Source organism: Crinia signifera, chromosome 5, assembly GCF_055691185.1.
Source record: "Crinia signifera chromosome 5, ASM5569118v1, whole genome shotgun sequence".
Taxonomy (NCBI): domain Eukaryota; kingdom Metazoa; phylum Chordata; class Amphibia; order Anura; family Myobatrachidae; genus Crinia; species Crinia signifera.
Window position 1 is genome coordinate 86712683 of NC_139221.1, and position 20349 is coordinate 86733031.

A 20349-nucleotide genomic window follows, 5' to 3' on the forward strand; every position below is an offset into this window, starting at 1 on the left:
GCGCATCCTGAGCCCCGCTCTCTACTCCGCCGGAGGGAGAAAGTGGAACTGTCAATCACCGCCCAGCGTTCCTGTGTATATAGCACCTGCAGCGCTAGCCCAACTGTCAGCCATCATCACAGTCCAGCTTCCAGTCTGCACTGCTGTGCAGACTTCTACCTTCAAAGAGACCTCCAATACCGTCCATTGCAGTTACAGGAATGATAAGTACAGTACCTGCACCATACACCTGTGTATGCTTTCTGTTATTACATGTTATCAGTATCTACACCTGCCTGTTATATACTGCATACCTACAAGGTAACCCTGTGCATACCACAAATAAACTAAATTCCTGGTTAAGCTTCCAAAAAAGTGTGTCATCTAACAACACCACAAGCACCGCTATATACTCTGCCAACATTAAACAGTACTTTAGTAAGTGCGTAGTGTTATGTGTACAGTACTCCAGTAAGTCTGTACTATTATGTCTACAGTATCAGTGTGTGCAACTGAGTCTTTTAATAAGTATAAGAAGTGCTACAATATAGTAGCCACAGCTTCTACAGTTTGCATCTAAGATGACCCAGCAGTCTCCTGGTGAATCTTCCACGCCTACTAAGACAAGATGCCCTATGCTAGCAGGGTTCCAAAGGACCAGGTGGCTCACTAGCGCCAGGCAAATGACACTGTGTGTTGTATTGAGGATAGAAATATGAGGACACATCTGTAGCTGCTTCCATTGGCTCAGATACAGTAAATCATGCAGTCAATATTTTATCGTACTGTAACATCGCGTACTACTAGACACACGAATAAAAAGTGTATTCATATTTATGCAACTGTGTACATCCAGTAGACTTACCGACGCAGCTTGTTTCCGTACACGATTAATCAGCTCTTTTATTTCAGACAGGTTCCTGCTTAGGTTCTCCTCAAGCAATTTTAACGGTTTCAGTCTGTCCAGCAAAATATTAGCTTGTGTTTCCACTTCTTTAATTCGATTCCCTGCTGATATGGCTAAAACAATGAAAGCAAACAACATCAATAATAATCTTTAGCCACAGATGGACCTCACATTTACTTATAAAAGAGAAGTATAAAGGTGTAATCCAGGCCTGTCCAACCTGCGGCCTTCCAGCTGTTGTGAAACTACACATCCCAGCATGCCCTGCCACACTATTGCTGTTAAAAACTGCTAAAACTATGGCAGGGCATGCTGGGATGTGTAGTTTCACAACAGCTGGAGGGCCGCAGGTTGAACAGGCCTGGTGTAATTTATCATTTGTCCTGTTTAATGGGTTTCAATTTTTGACAATTGTTTTGCTGTATTTGGTGAAACTTTTTTTATATCATTTGAACTAACAGTACTGTGGACCTGAAGATTGTATATCCAAACCTGCACATCTCTAAAAATAATATACTTTATTGTGCAGAATGAAATGAACATCCGCATATATTAGTGCTCCTTTACATAAGTATAATTGAATGATATGTGTGTGTGTGTGTGTGTGTGTGTGTATGGATGTTCCATGATAACTCTTGAACGCTTTAACTAATTGTCTTTAAAGTTTTCACACTACCTTATCATTTTAAGGACAATCTAAATTCGAAGATGGGTTTAATCGGATGACCCCTTAAGGGCGCTGTCATAAGGGTCCATGCTATTTCTGTTGTTTTCATGCATTGTGATATGTGGTAGGAAAGCTTATGACTTCCTGATTACAACCAGGGCCGCTAAAAGCGCAGGCCGACCCCGGTAAAAAAATGGCACGGTCAACGGGAGGGTGTGGCCAATGAAAGGTGGCATGGCCATGACCCTGTGAAAACAATTTGCAGGGGGTGGAGGCTGTGTGCCGGCGCATAAGCTGCCTCTATCCACCGCTCAGCACATGGCACTTAGCAGCATGTGCTGATCGGGTGGAGATAGGATGTGCCGCTGCAGCAGCCTCTGCTCTCTACTCCTACTGCCCCATCTCTGCAGCAGACCCAAGCCGGATAAAAAGTACCCGCTCACCCTTCCTCCCCTCCCCCCTCTGGGCAGCACTGAATACAACACAGTAAACAGATTCCCTTAAGTAGCCCTTGAGTGGTGGGTTTTCCTGGGCCAGGACAAACCTACCAGGGCAGCGTGGCCCCGAGCGGCCCTGATCCTCCTGGAGTGGCCCTGATCCTCAGTGGGGAGGATCGGAAATGGGGAGGGGGGTGTGTGCCAGTGGTTCACCACTGGGGGCACCACCGGCGCACCCTTCTTTACAGTGGCATGCCTGGAAATTTCTCAAGAGAGAACGCTCCTGCAGCGCAGCTCAGCCTGAGAAAATTCCAGCCATTCCACAGAAGGGGTTAAAGGCCTATAAGGGTCCATTAAATGAAAAATATTTTCAGTTTACAAAACTTTTGAGAGTTGCATAAGCATAAACTTTTGCCTATCTGTCGCATGGGCCTTAAGACTAGGGTTTTATATTATTAAAGCGGGCTAAGCTGGCTAGCAATACAGTACAAAGATTAAAAATGTTCTACTGGTAGAATTATGGCATTATATGAACTGTCCAAAAAGTTCTGCACATATACATTACTTCAATATTGAAAGTATTTACTATGATGTTAGTTGTATGTATGTGCGGCAGGCTCATTACCAGTCTTTGATGAATCAAACAGAAGCTCGTTTGTCTTCCGAAGTGTATCATTAACCCTGGACAATGTAAATGTGTCTTTTGTCAGCTTTTGGTTGAAGTTCATGATATGGTTCAAGGTTCCGACTGCACTGGCATTGGCAGACAAAGCCAGAGCTTTAGCATCCTGGAGTTTAACACTTGTATCTGGGATTAAAAGAAACCAAAAATAAGACATTATTTATATAGTCAGTTGTGTGTTTAAATTCAACCCAAAAGGCAAATGGTATGTTCCACAGTGTCTCATAATTACTGGCATGCCTGTACGACTAACGAAAAAATAACGCATTAAGGTTTGGATGGAAGTGAGAATCCAAAATGCAGCTGCACCTTTACACAGCTCTTCCAGATGGAAGACCATACATAGATATATGTATCATCTCCCTGTCTTTGCTCTGCAAACACATGACCTTAACCCTTTGAGTGCCGAGTGAATTTGTCAAAATAGGTGTGAAAATTGTCAAGCAAACTTTTTTATTCATCATAATGACGTGTAATGTTAACCTTATATAGGAAATATTATATTTTTTTAGACAACAATTTTAAATTTATATAACAAACGTGAGCAATGCTAGCATTATTAGCAGAGATGTTGGCACTCAAATGGTTAATTAAAGTATAATTTTTAAGAAAAAGCTATAAGTAAAAGGAGAGCTTATATATAACTTACCACTTGGTAAGTTTCTCAGAGACTGCAGCTGCTTGTCTATCTGTCCAGTAAAAGTACGTGTATGGTTTTCTATCTTATCCACTTTTGTCTTCAGTCCTTTCAAATGAGACATAACTGCTATAGGATGCAAAAAAGGTGATGGGAGAGGATTGGAAACAAATAAAGTACCACAGCTTAGTCAATCACATAAAGCATCCTATAAAGATGGCTTTCTGTATCCATCCATACCCTCCAACATTGGCTGAAGATGAATCAGGACACTGCGAGAGCCTATGGTGCTCGCCTGAAATTTGGGGGCGTAGCCTAACGATGATGGGGGATGGCCTATACCCAAAGCCCTCCCATGAGGCCATGCCCTGTTTTTGCCGCTGTGGGGGTATGGCTAGTGGCTCTGTGAGCTGCTGACCATGCCCCCATCCCGACTAAAAGGGGGGGTCACGAGGTGACAGAACAAGGAAGAACATGCCCCCATCCCCTCTGGTTGCAGGAATAGATGCTGTGTGTCTATTCACGAGTGAGTGAGTGGGTGGGACATGGGAACATCCCAAAAAACTGGGACGGTCCCGCGAAAAGCGGGACAGTTGGGAGGTACACTATGTCTATCTACAACAAAAGAACTAAGCAAGATGGGTGTTTTAGAAATACTAAACTCTGAATGAAAAATAATGGATAAAAACAGTAGGGTTTACTCATGCTTGAAAAAAAAACATTTAAAGAAATACCTTCTGTGTTTCGGCTCAGATTTTTTGATTCATCTAGAAGCTGTGTGCTGATCCTCATGGAATTCTCAGAAGTGGGGTTTAAAGATCCCTCTGGTCCATGTACCTGTAGTTCGAAAATTGAAGACGACAAAAATGTATTCCAATTTAAATAACTGTTGTACACAGCCAAGATTTGCATTGCACAAGACACACAGAAAAAGCAAAAATAGGCGCGATTACCCTAATCATTTTTCCCTTTATTTTAGTTGTGTCTAATTCCCACATTAACAATAAATGTGCACTATAACTTATGTTACATGAGTTTTGCTTGTTCCTATAGAGGAAATGTGAAATCCACATGCAGACATTAAGGTGCTGTTAGGAACATTTACTGGTTTAATCAGGAAGTTTGCGATTGGTGCACGCTGCTTTATAGTGTAATACATGAGTGCTTGTCTTTTCTGTTGCTAGGCCTTTTGTTCTGCCCACTGTCTATGCACCCCAGTACTACTTAAATACTGATGCTTCGATTAGTTATTACCCATGCCCACCATATGTCATTTGGATTAACTGCTGCTCTCTGCTGTTTGATTGTGGTTATTCTTTGTAATACATCTTGGAACTACATTACATCCTGCCATTATCATCTGGTATTACCAAGAGTTACCACGTACTTAAAATATATCTGTAATGTTATAAACTTCTATAAATTATTACATTTTTACCATCTTCAATGTATAGATATAGATGTGTGTGTGTTTGTGTGTGTGTGTGTGTGAGATAGATCTGCTGTGGTACTCACCAATGCCAGAGATTCTGAGATGGTATAGTTAGACTGTTCAGCCATATTCTCAGCTTGTTCAACCATATGTTTAATACCAGAGTGAGCTTGTATAGCAGCTGTGGCATTTACTGAAGTGTCTCTTATATCTGAGAGAGAACTGGAAGATAAACATTTGGCATAAATAGCAGACACCAGCTTCTCTACAGAAGAATAAACTACAGAAGAATAAGAAAACCAAAGTAATCTTGCACACCGAGGGCTCTATTCAAAGCCAAGAGCAAATCCAGCATTACTACAGCGGAACATGATTTTACAATAGTGCTTAAGGTAAAGCGTGATAACCTACCTAGGCACAAAGAGGTAGCTCCAGCCAAACTGCACACCAACATACAGTACTAGGGTTGTCACCCACTCAGGATTGCTTCATTAAACATGGAGTCTATACCTTTAGAAATACCAGACTGCCAGCATCCAAAAATGATTGTTTTGCCTCTGGCCCTCTCTGCTAAAGACTACATTGGCTCCCGACTTTCCCTGTTCTATCTCTATTTCAGCCCTCCTGGCTCCACCTACTGAATCTCGATTCCCAGCCCTTTCTGCTTTGTCCTGGCAGTCAGCTATCCCAATTCGCCTCCGTTTCAGCCCTCCTCCTTAACATGTTGTCAATCTGTGTACATATATGGCCAACACATAAGCGGACCAGCTGTCACATGACCGAACAAGGAACATACATACCAATCGGATGCTCACTGTGTTTGGCCAGGACTCCCAGTTGGGCGGGCATCTGAATTTGCCTGCCCGACTGATGTCAGCCACCCACAGCAAGTGAACGGGTGGTTGACAGACTGGCTTGTACATACAGTCATTGCTCGATATATTTGCATATATATCGGCCATTGGGTGTGCTGCATTGTAATTCGAAGGTGTATCGGGGGTACACATCCACCAATAGGCTCAATAATAGTGCCCAGCATTAAGCTCCAATCTGTGGCCTGCCTTCTCTGTTATAGTGACAGCTGCCAGCATGCTGGGACTCTCTTTTCTCTCAGCATAATCTGCAGAATGTATATTCTGGGGCCACAAACATTACAAAATATCAACTTTACCACACAATAAATTATACTTATCTACACACAAAAGATAGGAGTGGGAAATAAATACACATACTGTATAGTGACTACATAGAGGATAGTTATAAAGTCTATGTGCAAACTGACACAATGGTGTTAATACCATCAATACCTGTTTTGGAAATCTGCCTGTCTCAGTAGACTGGCTGTATGGTTTTCAGCTTTGTAAACCAAGGCAAGTGCATCTCGCTTGGACATCTGCATAACCAGCTCATCTACGTGGTGCCTTAGCTTTGTGTTCCACATAATCAGCTCTTCTTTGTGCAGATCTAGTATCTGTAGAGAACATAAATAGCTAAATGAAAAGTCCATTGCAATCCACCACTATGCCCACTTGATTAATAATGCGATACATACAGATGTTGCATTAATCACGTCATCACTAAGCAGAGCTGCCTCTTCAGCCAACAAAAGTCCTTCCGCAATCAACACTTCAGAATGATTCTTGTTTTCTTGGAGAATTTTTTTTTTTACCTGCAAAAATGCCATTACATGAAATGTCAAATTTGGTCCTTAAATTTTCAAACTTTCAAAGATTTAATCTGTGCATAACGGTAACTGACCAATCAGATTTGGGAAAGAAGAGATGAAAAAGTTAACTAAAAATATATGCTTACGTTAAAATCTTCCAGGTTGTTTTGGATGATAATCAGCAGATTGTTGGTGCTATTGGTATTTGATGTGGATTCATCAATGAAGTATTTTGCTGCAAGTATTTTATTGTTGTGCTGTGAAAACATGTCCTGAAGACTCTTCTTCAACCTCCATAAGTCATGATGTGGCTTCTCGTAATTATTCTGGACGATGGTCAATAAGTCTTCTGCAACTCTATTGTAGGTACAAAGCAACATCAATCAATGTATAGCAAAGTAAGCACAGACAAGTGAAAGCAATTTTTAAAAGGCTGATTATAATTAAGTACCAACTGTGTTGAATATGATACTAGGAACGATAGAAACACTACAGATAATGGAAAAGAATATCCCTGTGACAAAAATAGAAAAAAAATAAAAACAGTGAAAATACTGGAAAGTATTTACGAATGGGATGAGGGAGATTGTTAACAAAGTGGCAAATATTTATATCTACACATTTGTGATATATAAATTTAGAAAGTGGAAATGTTGAACTAAGTCAGGTGTAAGGGAGGAGGGGATGATACCGGTATATACAATGAAGAAAGAACAGAATGGAAAGGAAATGCATGAAAGGTGACATGTAAACATTTATTATGTTGACATTATAATGTCAACACCAGACTGTTGACAGATATGATGTCAAAATAGCTAGAATTTCAATGTCTCGAAAATGTACTCATGGACAAATTGTCAAGAAAAGACTAGCCGATATAGTGAAAATGTTGACATTAGCCTTAGGTTTAGGGATTACTATTAGTGGTTAGGCATACCTCAAAACAAGATTGACAACATTGTGATTAGTCCATACTGTATTTCAGTAGTTTCAACATACTGATTGTCTACATGGTCAATGTCAACATGATAACTGTAGACCGGCCACTGTTGACCTAATACATAAAAACCGTAAGAATACATCCCCTGTAATATGAAAGCTTCTGCTAAACTTCAGGGTGAATCTAAGCTTTGGAAAATCAGTATGGTGAAAGGAAAGGCAGTTGTGCAGTTAGAGTCAAGTACGCAGAGAGGAGACTAGAAGAGACACGTTGCTAATATATTAACAATGGCTATTCTAAATTCTCAACAAAGTCTTTAGGAAAGTAAAGGTGGACACACGCATGGCAATTTCATTGTCCTGTACCGGACGAGCCCCCGTAGCTTACTGCCAGGAGTTGTCATTTTCCTAAATTTAGAAAAAGATGGTAGTGATTTAAAACTACCGCTCTTGGCGCTAATGAAGATGTAAAAGATTATGGGCAGCATTAAATTCCGGATTCTGACTGTCGGAACGTCCCGACTGTCTGAATCCCGTTTTCACCCAGCTTGACTGAAACGCGACAGCCAGAAATTCAATGTTCCAGCTGTCGAGTGTCATAAAGTGAGCGTGTCGGTGAAAATGCTGCGGGTTGACGAAAACGGACAAGAATTCGACATTGAATACCCCCATATATGTAATATTTCTTTAATAATTTCAAACAGCAGCAAGTAGTAGGGAGTTAGTGAAAGGAATGCCTATTTAAGATAAATGGACAAAAAGGAAAGAATGTAACTACTGTGCTGATACAATAAGTATATATAAGGAGCATAAACTCTAAACAGATATACTTATACTTTTATATACTTATTGTATCAGAGCAGTCTTTCCATTTCCCTAAATGTAGCAAAATTACAAATCAGGCCCATTGAACAATAATTAGATATACCTTAAAGGGCAAACAAAGCAATAAATGATGCAAAAGTGCAATTGACTGTCCTTCCAAAAGAGAAGAGAGAATACAAGAAACATTTTGAAAATGGTGGTGTCATACTTATTCAACTGACTGTAAATATACATTTTATTCAGTTTGTTCTATGGAACATGCCAGTTACATACAAGATACAAAATAGACATAAATCTTACTTAAGGTTTGTGGTAGAATTGTGATATTGTTTATTAAAGTCTCTTTTACTCATTGACTGAAGCTTGGATGAAACGTCTTCCTGATAATCCAGTACTGCGCTGTCAGACAGTGGGGGATCACTGCCAAGCGTCTCATTCAAACTCTCTGTGATTTCTATAATTACTAAAAGAAAGAGGAAACAATAGTGTATGACTTAACATGCCAGTCATTGTATCTGCATAGCAAGCCAAGTGAACTAGTGTATTCTAATTCATTGAAATACACATGAAAATAAGACAAAAAGAAATACTGTAACAGGGACCAAAGAAGCTGCAGTAGCCAATATTGATGCAGTTCCATACACTTAAAAAATGATATGGAGTGTCTGGCTTCATATAATGCTGCAGTCAAGACATAAGAAAATCGGAGAGAAGAGTTTTTCTCTCTCCAGGCTTCTAAACTATCATGGTGGAATATAACTGTCTGTGTCCCACCAATGCAGAGGGGAAATGTTAATATTCCATAACAGCTACAAATCTAAAGGCAGAAAAATTCTTTGAATATAAAAACCCCTCTAAAATATCATGATCTTTATAAAGAAAACTACAATGTAAAAAAAAAACAAAAACATATATCTAATCACTATATAGCTGTATTGTAGAGAACATTTCAAATCAAACATGAAACAGTAAAAATGAAAACACAAATTAATAATACCTTTAATTGTTGCATGCAGGTTGTCAATAAACCCTGTTAGTTCTTGGCTTTTATTCATGGTCTTAATGGTGGAGTTTTGCACTCTTTGGCCACGCTCTTTTATCTGTGCCATCTTCCAGACAGGAAAAATAAGATATATCAGACAGAGACCCAGAATTGCTGATATCCAACAAGTCACAGATGTTTACTCCTGTTTCCGCGATTACAACAAAGAACTCCTGGCCTTGGGGATTTATTTTTACTTAATAACACTTTTTTAGGTTAATTAACGGTCACTGGGGGCCAGATATATCAAGCTTCAAAAAGTAATAAAATCGAGAGTGATAAACAGCCAGCCAATCAGGTCCTACCTGCCATGTCACAGGCTGTGTTTGAAACATATCAGGCAGGAGCTGATTGGTTGGTTGTTTATCACTCTCCATTTTATCACTTTTGAAGCTTAGTGCATCTGGCCCCCATTGATATTTAATTAACCTAAAAAAAATGTTATTAAGTAAAATAATTCCCCAGGGCCAGGAGTTCTTTGGTGCAATCGCGTAAACAGGATTTTTTCAGGGGAAAAAAATGGAATGCAATTGAATTGCCAGATAAAGCTATTGTGCAAAAATCATGCTAATGCCCATTTTTTTCTCCCACATATATAAGGGGCACAATTGAATTTCCCAGGCATACAACCGCCACAACACTAAAATGTACATAAAAACAAACTTAAATAAGGAATGTAACATAATGTCATTAACCCTTTGAGTGCCAACACTGCTCACAGCAGTGTATATATATATATATATATATATATATATATATATATACACAACAATATCTCCGAAATTGCGCTTCAATAGGTATCAGGTCGCTATTTTGACACTTAGGTCCCCTACCAGTAGGAACCAATTTCTTTACCTAACCCACAATAGTGTCAGTAGCGCCCTATATATAATGTGTAACACATGTAATGTCCATTTGAATAAAAGAAAAAATGCTAGTGGCTTAGATTTCTTTCTTGGAATGATTCTCCGTTTATTTTGATCAGTACCCAACGCGTTTCGTTCCCGTTTCGTTCCCGTAATGTCAATGTTTATATGGATTTATGTTATTTCATAGATCAAAAAACCTCTGATGAAGTTAATAACGGGAACGAAACGCGTTGGGTACTGATCAAAATAAACGGAGAATCATTCCAAGAAAGAAATCGAAGCCACTTTTTTCTTTTATTCAAATGGACATTACATGTGTTACACATTATATATAGGGCGCTACTGACACTATTGTGGGTTATATATATATATATATATATATATATATATATATATATATATATATATATTTGTTTAATATTTGTATAATAACATTCAATGGAGTTACAGCTGATATTTAGTTTTTTTTTTTTTGTGACCAAGCGATACCTGGGGCAGAAATGCTGCTGCCTGCATCTGTCCAATACAGTACTATGGGCCTTATTTTGGTTCATTCTTTCTGACAAAATCCTTCTTAGATGGACAAAACCAAGTGCACTGCAGGGGGGGGCAGATGTAACATGTGCAGAGAGAATTAGATTTGGGTGAGTAATTTTGTTTCTGTGCAGGGAAAATACTGACTGCTTTATTTTTACACTGCAATATAGATCTCACTTTGAAGTAAAACCCAACCCAAATCTAATTCTCTCTGCACATTTTACATCTGCCCCACCTGCAGTGCACATGGTTTTGCCCATCTAAGAAGGATTTTGTCAGAAAGAATGAACCAATATAAGGCCCTTTACCAGGTCTACCACTTTCTTAGTAATTGAACAACAACAGTAATAATAATAATACAAAAATAAGTCTGTAATGTCATACAAGGGTACTTTATTAGGGTTGGGATCGTTTGGTCTACAGCTAGTTGGTCGACAATCATTAGGTCGACACCGTTAGGTCGACATGGGGAAAGGACGACAGGGTTTTAGGTTGACATGGGACAAGGTCAACATGGGTCTAGGTTGACATTGGTTTAGGGCGACAGGTCAATAGGTCGACACAAGCATTAGGTCGACAGTCAAAAGGTCGACATGGGGTTTTTCACTGGGATTTTTTCCCCCGGGATGTCGACACAGTCGACATGGACACAGTTTCCAGTGCACCACTTCGCTCGATCTAATGACCTGTCGACCTTGACCCATGTCGACCTGGAATCATGTCGACCTATCCCCATGTCGACCTAACGGCGTAGACCCAATGCTTGTCGACCAACATGCTGTAGACCAAATGACTGTATCCCCTTAATTATGGCTGTTATTTTTTATTTTATTTTATTTTCAATTGTTTTTCCGTCATATTAAAATGTTTTAGTTAACAACTTTTTTATTGTAAAAAAAAACAAAACATGTGACTATGCCAGGGGTTCCCAATCTTTTTTGATTCAGGGCACCCTAGAGAATCAGAATTTTTTTCACGGCACCCCTAGGTCCAAAAAAATATATTTAGATTGGGTTTATATGCGATTCTTAGCGGCAGTTATGTGGTAAAGGGCAGGATTTGTTTCTGTTTGTACACATTCTATCATTGGCAGCCACCAGCACTAGTTTTGCTCATAAATAATTAACCATTAATAATTTGAGTTGGTCCTGCACCACCAAGCCGCGGCACCCCTGCATGTGTCCTGAGGCACCCCAGGGAGCCACGGCACACAGTTTGGGAACCACTGGACTATGCTATCTCATATAGAATAATGTGGAGGTATCCAATTATCCGTGGTAATTTGTAGTACGGGAAAAAAAAGGTTTGAGCTATTTAATTATAGCCCCCTCTTTTTGGGGTAAATTACCCCCTTTCATGTAAAAAAAACATAGTGCCCGCAAAGAGCGCGGACCTATCTGTTTTTCCTCCAACTATTGGAGGTGATTACTTACCAGGGATTTTATTTTTTAATCCTGATGAGCGCTGGCATCTGTGTTAATAGGATAGCCCTGTCTGTGATAATTAGCCACAGCTGCTGATATGATACCACCCTATAGCCCCAACACTGTAATCTCTCCCTGTGCCACATTGCTGCCCTTTTCATATGAATTTACTCAAGTAGACTAGAACTTGAATTCAGTGTAACAACACATCACACTAACATATCTTCACGTTTTCTCCGAATCCTCTCTAAGACTTTGTAATGACAGTGTTCTGTAACTCACCCTCTTATTTAGTTGTTCTATGTCCTCAGACACAACAGCCAGTTGTGGCTCCACTGACTTGCCAAGAATCTGGAGAGCACCTGCATTTCTCTGGACAGGTTCCTATAGAACAATGCAGAGCAGCTTAGTTATAAATAAATTGTTATTTTACCTCTAACAAAAAACGATTATTATTATTATTTTTAAACATGATAATACATATTATATCAGGTATATATTTACAACAAATATAGGAATGACATCAATCCGGGGAGGAAATTTACTAAGATGGAAATTCTATTTCACACAGTATGTTGCTATGGGCAACTACTACCTACAGTATTATCTTCTAGAAGATGCTAAATAAATAAGAAGTCGATTCTGTTGGTTGCCCATAGCAGAATCCCATGTGCAATAGAACTCCCATCTTAGTTAAATTCCCCACAAATGTTGCCATTTATATATACACTGATTATTACCTGAAATGCATATTTATATTGTTTCCATGGTATCTGGAGAACAGCTTGACAGTGTCTACATAGGCAATAAGTCGACACCAAAAGGTCCACATTCATAATGTCGACATTTGTCAATGTTGCTTTTGTGCATGTTGGCCTCTTGGAGTCTATCTATTGACCGTCATTCTAGACACTGTCGACCCTTTGATCCATAACCGTTTCTCCAATGGCCAGATTTCATGTTATGGAGGTATTCAATTCCCGGCCGCTATTTCCGCCATCGCCTATTCACTGTTGTTTCCAACAGCATTGAAGGCCGCTTTCGAAACAAAACAAAACAGATCTTACTTTAAAGAAGTCGGATCTGTTTTGTCAGAAAAGGCCGCTGATTGTCGAATTCAAAGTAATTTTCGCCAATCCGAGGCCCTTTTCGTCCATCCTTGGACTTTCCAACACTCGGCAGTCAGAACATTGAATTCTAACTGTCTATTTGCAGTCGAGAGGACCAAAAACGGCCTGGGATTCCTACTGTCGGGACGTTCCAACCAGTCAGAATCCCAGATTGTATACCCCCCTATGCCGCTGGACACTTGGCATACGTCTAAGTGCGCTGCTATACAATGCTTATGAGTAAACTGAAAATTATTTATATATCTGGTAGTCGCAGAAGCATAATTAAGTCCCCCTTAATTGATACAACATTAGAGAGACATAATACTTGCGATATATTCATTAATTACTTTAAAAAACATCTTTTGTTCTGAATCTCTTTTCCTGATAAATAAAATAAGGAACTTCTGTTCCTGGAAAATGGTTTGATCAAAGTGTACAAGCAAAACAGTTTCTCTCATTTTAAGAATCCTAATTAGGCCCCTAGGGCTGTATTGTAGTGATGTTTATTGCTGTTATTACACTGTCTTGCCAGCCAAGGAAACAGCGTGATAGGGGATATTTATTTATATATAGAGGAAATAAAATCATTTGTTTCTATCAGTGCTTATATGCTCAGCAGCACATGTACAGCAGTTGCCAGATCAATGTTTTATAACGTGATGATATGAGTATGTCTTTATTGACTTGTCAATGATAGAGCTCATATCACACATTGTAATCAGCATTAGCCTGGGTCATAAAGGGCCCGCCATTGAAATTCAATGTTAGGGGCCCACGCTTATTGGGGGGAGGACTGCATTTGTTCTAAAAAAAAAGCGCTGAAATACATATTATTGTAAGAATTCAAATATCAAAGCTCTTATCACTGGGATGATTTCATTGTACATTAGTGAATGAATGCAGAGCTGCTCTGCCATTCCCATTACTGTAAGGAACTATGGGGTAGATGTATGAAGCGGTGATAAGGGAGTAGGAGTGAGCCAGTGGAGAAGTTGCCCTGTATAATTTTAAATTATGCAGGGCCGTCTTTTCGTATGGGCTTAATGGGCACTTACCCAGGGGCCCCAGGTGTATGAGGGCCCTATGCTGATAGCTGAGGATCCCCTTTTTCCAGGGATATCAGAATTTTGAAAATCGGCCCTGGGGAAATGGAGATATCCAACTTCAAAGCATCAGTCCACATCTGACCTGTTAATTGCAATTCCCAGTCATATTTCTCAGGTTCTCTCTGACAGAGTATATTCCAAAAGCTGGGACTCTCCCCTTTCTGTTGACACTAGCGGCTTGTCTCTATCATGCCCAGAACCAGAGATATTCGCCTTCCAGCAGCCGGTCCCTGCTCCAGCTCCAAACATCTGGTGTACAGTTTTATATTTTTGTCAATGGATTGCTCTGGCTCCTGATCTCTGATCCCCAAGTCCCCAGCACCTCCTGAAAGGTGGGACTCTAGGTTTTTATACTGTTGAAGGCTAATAAATCTATTTCCAGATAATGGCGATATCTGCAGTCAAACAAGCTTCCCTTCCACCGGAAAATGACGAATATTAGCCCACTCCATTATCCAGCCCTCCCCTGCGTATAAAACACCCCCTACCTCCCTGGAAGTCATTTACAAGGGACCCTTCATTCAGCTCAGTGCCCCCTTCCACATGCCCCTTTCAGACCGCACTTTGGAAACGGTATATTGCCTTTTTTTTTTACCGTTTTAAAACGGTAATCTGTGCGGTCTGAAAGGTGCAGATCCAATTAGCCGGTTTGAAAATACCGTTTTTTCAAACCAGTTAAAATGCAGGGTCCTACCCGTTTCAGACCCGGTATTTTGGGATCAAAATCTGGTCTGAAACGGTATTTAGGACCCAGCCAATGAGCTGGGTCCTAAATTCAGCGCAGTGAATATTTAATGAGCGCTCATTTAATGTTCATAGCACTGGAGCCGCCCGCCGCCGACCCCCCCGCGCGCGTTAACATTACCCGATCTCCCAGGGTAACATCCCCCGATCTCCCCAGTGCAGTCTTCAGCCCCCCCTCCCCTCCGTGCAGCCGGTACCTGAGTTCGGTTGCAGATCCCGGCAGTAGTAAGGACCGATGCGCTTATAAAAAAAAGTGACTTTCGGAAAATGTCTGCCCCATAGGAAAATCCATTTTAAAAAACTGTCTTTCGTGTGGGGGCAGCCATTTTCCGAAAGTCACTTTTCTTATAAGCAGCAGGAGGACCCGTGAGCTACCTGGTTGATCCTGCCAGTAGCATATGCTTGTCTCAAAGATTAAGCCATGCGCGTGTAAGTATACACGGCCGGTACAGTGAAACTGCGAATGGCTCATTAAATCATTAAATCAGAGTGAGCTGCGCCGAGCAGTGTAGCATATTTTGTGTCTTTTCCACTCAATGTGGTTATTAATGTCATGCAACAGAACCGCTACAGGAGACTGCATTGATTAATTTGATGACTGCATTGATTCATTTGATATGCAACACTTGTAAACCTGCATCTGCTGCATCATAGCATTTATTACACAATCAGACTCAGTCGCACACAGATGTACAAGTGTCACATATCATATTAATCAGTGTAGTCTCATAAAGCGAGTACTGCAACTAAGATGCACATTACAGGGGAAAAAATGTAAAAATTACGCTCTGTGCAATCTGAGTCACACATGACCTGGCACACTAAAGAAAGATGTTTGATGGGACTGCAGCTATAGAGGACACATCAGAGGCGTACCTAGATATTCCTAGGCCCCATAGCAAACGTTTGTAAGGGCCCCCTATTTAGCAACTGATGGGGATAAATGTATGTTTCAGCTCTGGGCCCCATAGCAGCTGCACCCCTTGCACCTATGGTAGTTACGCCCTTGGGACACATCTGTATTATGTGACTCAATAAATTGTTTTAACACTGTCTATGTCAGTGGTTCCCAATCTCAGTCCTCAAGTACCCCCAACAGTTCATGTTTTCCCGGTCCCCCGGTAGGTGCACAGGTGTACTCATTACTCATTGACACATTGAATTTGGACAGACTTCCACCTTAATCCGTTTTTCAGTTTCATGAGCTTTTTTTTATTTGAGCAATTTTTATTTGTATTATAATATTGACTACAATTCTATTTCTAAACAATTCTCAAGTTGATCCTTTAAATTGTGTTTTATCCAACTATAAAACTCAAAGTGCATATTAAAATGATATTTCCTTGTAGCCCGCAGCATATACACTCTGAAATAAGACATGATTAAAATGTAGCATACAGAGCACTTAACGGCTTCCTCTCTAGAAATCCAATTTAAGTGCTGACTCTGTCATCATAAATATCACAAATTAAATTTCTTCTAGTTTGTTCCATCTGGACATCGTCATCTACAGAGTATCTAGGAGGTTTAATTACATTTCTAGACAATATGATTGAGTGGAATATTAAGATTTTTTTTTGTGATTTAGAGAAAACAAAAACTGACCAGAAAAAAAATCTGAAAATTGTTTATTAGAACTCCATATGTGTATCGAGTAAATCGTATCACAAAATGCTTGCTGAAAATAAGCTCTGCATTTACTTACTTAACACGTTTGTATGTATCAATAAATAATACAAAATAATAATGTAATGTATTCTGTAGAAGAGTGGAGTTGTCCCTTGCTATAAATCAGACTCTAATGCTTCTTCTTCTACACAACCATTTGTGTTTTAAAAGCAGACGTCTGTACGTTGTACATAAATAATGCAGCTTAATGGATTACTTATTCCATAAATGTTGCAAGCTATCAGGCTGTAAAGACCTGTTTGCATAATTAGGAGCGTGCAACATCTACAATAATTTGTTAACCATTAAACAATCATTTACACGGAGCATTGTTTTTGACTATTAAATTGAGCCTGGACTTGTAGTACCTGTACTAACTAATATGGAAATCCACACTCTCAGCTGAGCTACAGTATATAAAAGATAAAAACAAAAGATAAAAACAATGGAGGATTTCAAGGCGCAATAAAGGTGCAGAAAAGCAGCTCAATATACCCACAGGACTTGTTCAACCAGAAAAACAAGTAGAAACAATGAAACACAATACAATTTTGGGGTATATCCAGAGCGTTGTCTGTAGATGATTCTCCATTCTCTGGTTGCTGCTCAACAATTCTTCCAAGTAAAAGAAACCCAGATGAGTTTGAAAACGCCTTTGTGAATTGTGAGTTATCGGTACGCCCACACTAAAGAAACCTTTATATGTGTGTTCCGTTTACCTCTGAGTGAGTGAAAACGTACGTCCAATACTCCTCGAACACGTGGTGTAATATGGTGAAGCCTTCCAACACCACCAGAAAAGAAACCTTTACAAATTTTTAACACACACACTATATGTAAGTGTGGTATGTCCTATTTAGAATTCACTTTCATCTAGAAGAAAAATATCTAAAGAATATATTTTCTACAATCCTACACATTGATTTATTCTCTCTTTATTCCATATAAAACATCTGGGAGAACGAGAGAAGAAGGAGAATCATCTACAGACAGTGCTCTGCATATACCCCAAAATTGTATTGAGCTACAGTATATATTCATCTGCTGCTGTTCCTATTTATAGTAAAAAAAAGCGGTATCAGACAAAGTGCGCGATGACATTAAAGTGCAGCTGAGGACTTGTGCAATCCAAGAGTAAACATCCAAAGATACTCCAAACATAGACAATAAAAACAAAATCGAAGCATAAACACAAAGCGCTCAATAATAACCAAGTGATGATACAGATGGAGCAGCTCTCATTTGTGCTGTCCTGGCAATTCTATCATCATTCGCCTCCTGCCGACAGAAGGGGGCGCACACGCAAGAGATGCGTGCGCGCCCCGTTCTGTCAGAGGCTGTAGCAGCCCTCCGACCCTCTCTGCCTTTCCGCCCGCTCTGCCCCAGCTCCCCATGTTCACCTGCCCGACTCCCTGAAGCGGGGATGGGCAGGGAAGCCTATCCCTGCCGCCTTGGTGATGGGGACGCATCTCCATCAGATGGAGCTGCCGTCCGCCAGAAGAAAGAAATATAGTGCAGATGAAAGGGGATTTTAATTAACAGTTGCACTTACAATAGGAAGACATACAGTAAAATAAGGAGCAAATACAAAGTCCCACTGGCAAGTCCAACAGTAGAGGTCCTTTCAGATGGGATCAGTGTGTAGCATCCATATCACACTTAACGCGTATCGGAACAAGTCCTTCATATGATTCCACTTGAAAGGACCTCTACTGTTGGACTTGCAGACACAGACCATCTACCCATTCTGGAGTGGGGACTGCTTCATCTGATCTGTCGCTGCCTTGCCAGTGGCACTTTGTATTTGCGCCTTATTTTATGTCTTCCTATTGTAAGTGCAACTGTAAATTAAAATCCTCTTTTATCATAAGGTCATCTGTACTACAGTATATTTATTTCGGTACTTGTTTCCTAGCACGGCCACCACGATTTCTATCGTGGTGGTCGTGTCGGAAAAAATCGTGTCGGTCGCGTCGGGTGCATACCAAAACGCACACGACGCGACCGACGCGATGTACCCGATTTCTCCATAGGCTTCAATGTTAAAATAATTTAACATTGAAGCCTATGGAGAAATCGGGTCCATCGTGTCCATAGGCTTCAATGTTAAATTATTTTAACATTGAAACTAAGTCTATTTAACATAGTAAAAAATGGTAAAAGGGCCAATATGGGCCATTTCTCATTGGGTATGGCCCCGTCATGTGTGTAAAAAATAATGGCCCCCCATTGTGGCCGCCACCCCCACGATTGACGCGAACCCGAAGCGTGGCGAGCGCAGCGAGCCCGCGAGGGGCGGCGGTGCGCGTCCTCCGACCTTTTCATTCCCCTACTATCCACGTCGGCGTGGAGTTGAGAATAGATTAGTGTGGCAAGCGCAGCGAGCCACCGAGCCCGAAGCGTGGCGAGCGCAGCGAGCCCCGCGAGGGGACGCTGATACCTTCACAGATCCCTGCGTCCCCTCGCGGGCTTCACAGGTATCAGCGTCCCCTCGCGGGGCTCGCTGCGCTCGCCACGCTTCGGGCTCGGTGGCTCGCTGCGCTCGCCACACTAATCTATTCTCAACTCCACGCCGACGTGGATAGTAGGGGAATGAAAAGGTCAGAGGACGCGCAACGCCGCCCCTCGCGGGCTCGCTGCGCTCGCCACGCTTCGGGTTCGCGTCAATCGTGGGGGTGGCGGCCACAATGGGGGGCCATTATTTTTTACACACATGACGGGGCCATACCCAATGAGAAATGGCCCTTATTCGGCCTTTTCCCATTTTTTCCTATGTTAAATGGACTCAGTTTCAATGTTAAAATAATTTAACATTGAAGCCTATGGACAAATCGGGTCCATCGCATAGGCTTCAATGTTAAATATTTTAACATTGAAGCCTATGGAGAAATCAGGGGCATCGCGTCGGGCGCGCATAGGCTTCAATGTTAAAATCTTTTAACATTGAAGCCTATGGGGAAATCGTGGGCATCGCGTCGGGACCAATGTTAATGGTCCCGACCGACGCGATGCCCCCGATTTTTTACCTTTGTCGGCAAAATGGACCTGATTTCAAAGGAAATCGGGTCCATCGTTGGGATCGTGTACCTTAACTTAAAGGTACACGATCCCAACGATTGTGGCCGTGCTAGGAAACAAGTACCTTTCTTTCTTCACTTTCTCCCTTAATTACACATGATTAATCCCATGTGATAAATGAGATCATCTTTTTCAGAATTGGCTATCACATATTTAGCCACCAGGAATCCAACACAGGAGGATTGTGATATAGAATTCATATATGGTGATATAATTCCAGTGACTATCACCGGGTTTATATCTCTTGGTTATTATTGAGCACTTTGTGTTTATACTTCCATTTTGTTTTTATTGTTCCTATTTATAGATAAGTGTTCATAGATCGCCAATCAAAGTCAGCTATTGCTTGAGTATATTTTGTTAACACAATTAACTATAAGACAGTGGTAGCCAACTCCAGTCCTCGAGAGCTACCAACAGTTCACATTTTCCAGACAACCTAGCTGCTGCAAAGGTGCACTCATTACTCATTAAAGGTACAAATACACGTTACAATTATTGTATACAACAGGGGTGGCCAACCAGAGGTAAAGAGCCAAAAAAATATCCGTAGTCAAGTTAAAGAGCCAACATAGGCCTGGTCTATTTGGAAGTAGGC

General features: G+C 40.7%; 1 protein-coding gene across 1 annotated transcript in view; it reads right to left on the reverse strand.

Annotated features, from left to right (window-relative positions):
* Nucleotides 1–20349, reverse strand: part of LAMA1 (laminin subunit alpha 1) — a 167227-nt gene that overhangs the window by 48033 nt on the left and 98845 nt on the right. The window contains exons 34-44 of the mRNA XM_083187610.1: nt 12326–12427; nt 9169–9280; nt 8472–8634; nt 6554–6764; nt 6294–6410; nt 6049–6212; nt 4825–4963; nt 4044–4146; nt 3322–3438; nt 2616–2798; nt 845–999 (exon numbers count right to left, since the gene is read on the reverse strand). Of these exons, the coding sequence (XP_083043736.1) occupies nt 845–999; nt 2616–2798; nt 3322–3438; nt 4044–4146; nt 4825–4963; nt 6049–6212; nt 6294–6410; nt 6554–6764; nt 8472–8634; nt 9169–9280; nt 12326–12427 (1566 nt within the window). The remainder of the gene's footprint in view (nt 1–844; nt 1000–2615; nt 2799–3321; nt 3439–4043; nt 4147–4824; nt 4964–6048; nt 6213–6293; nt 6411–6553; nt 6765–8471; nt 8635–9168; nt 9281–12325; nt 12428–20349) is intronic.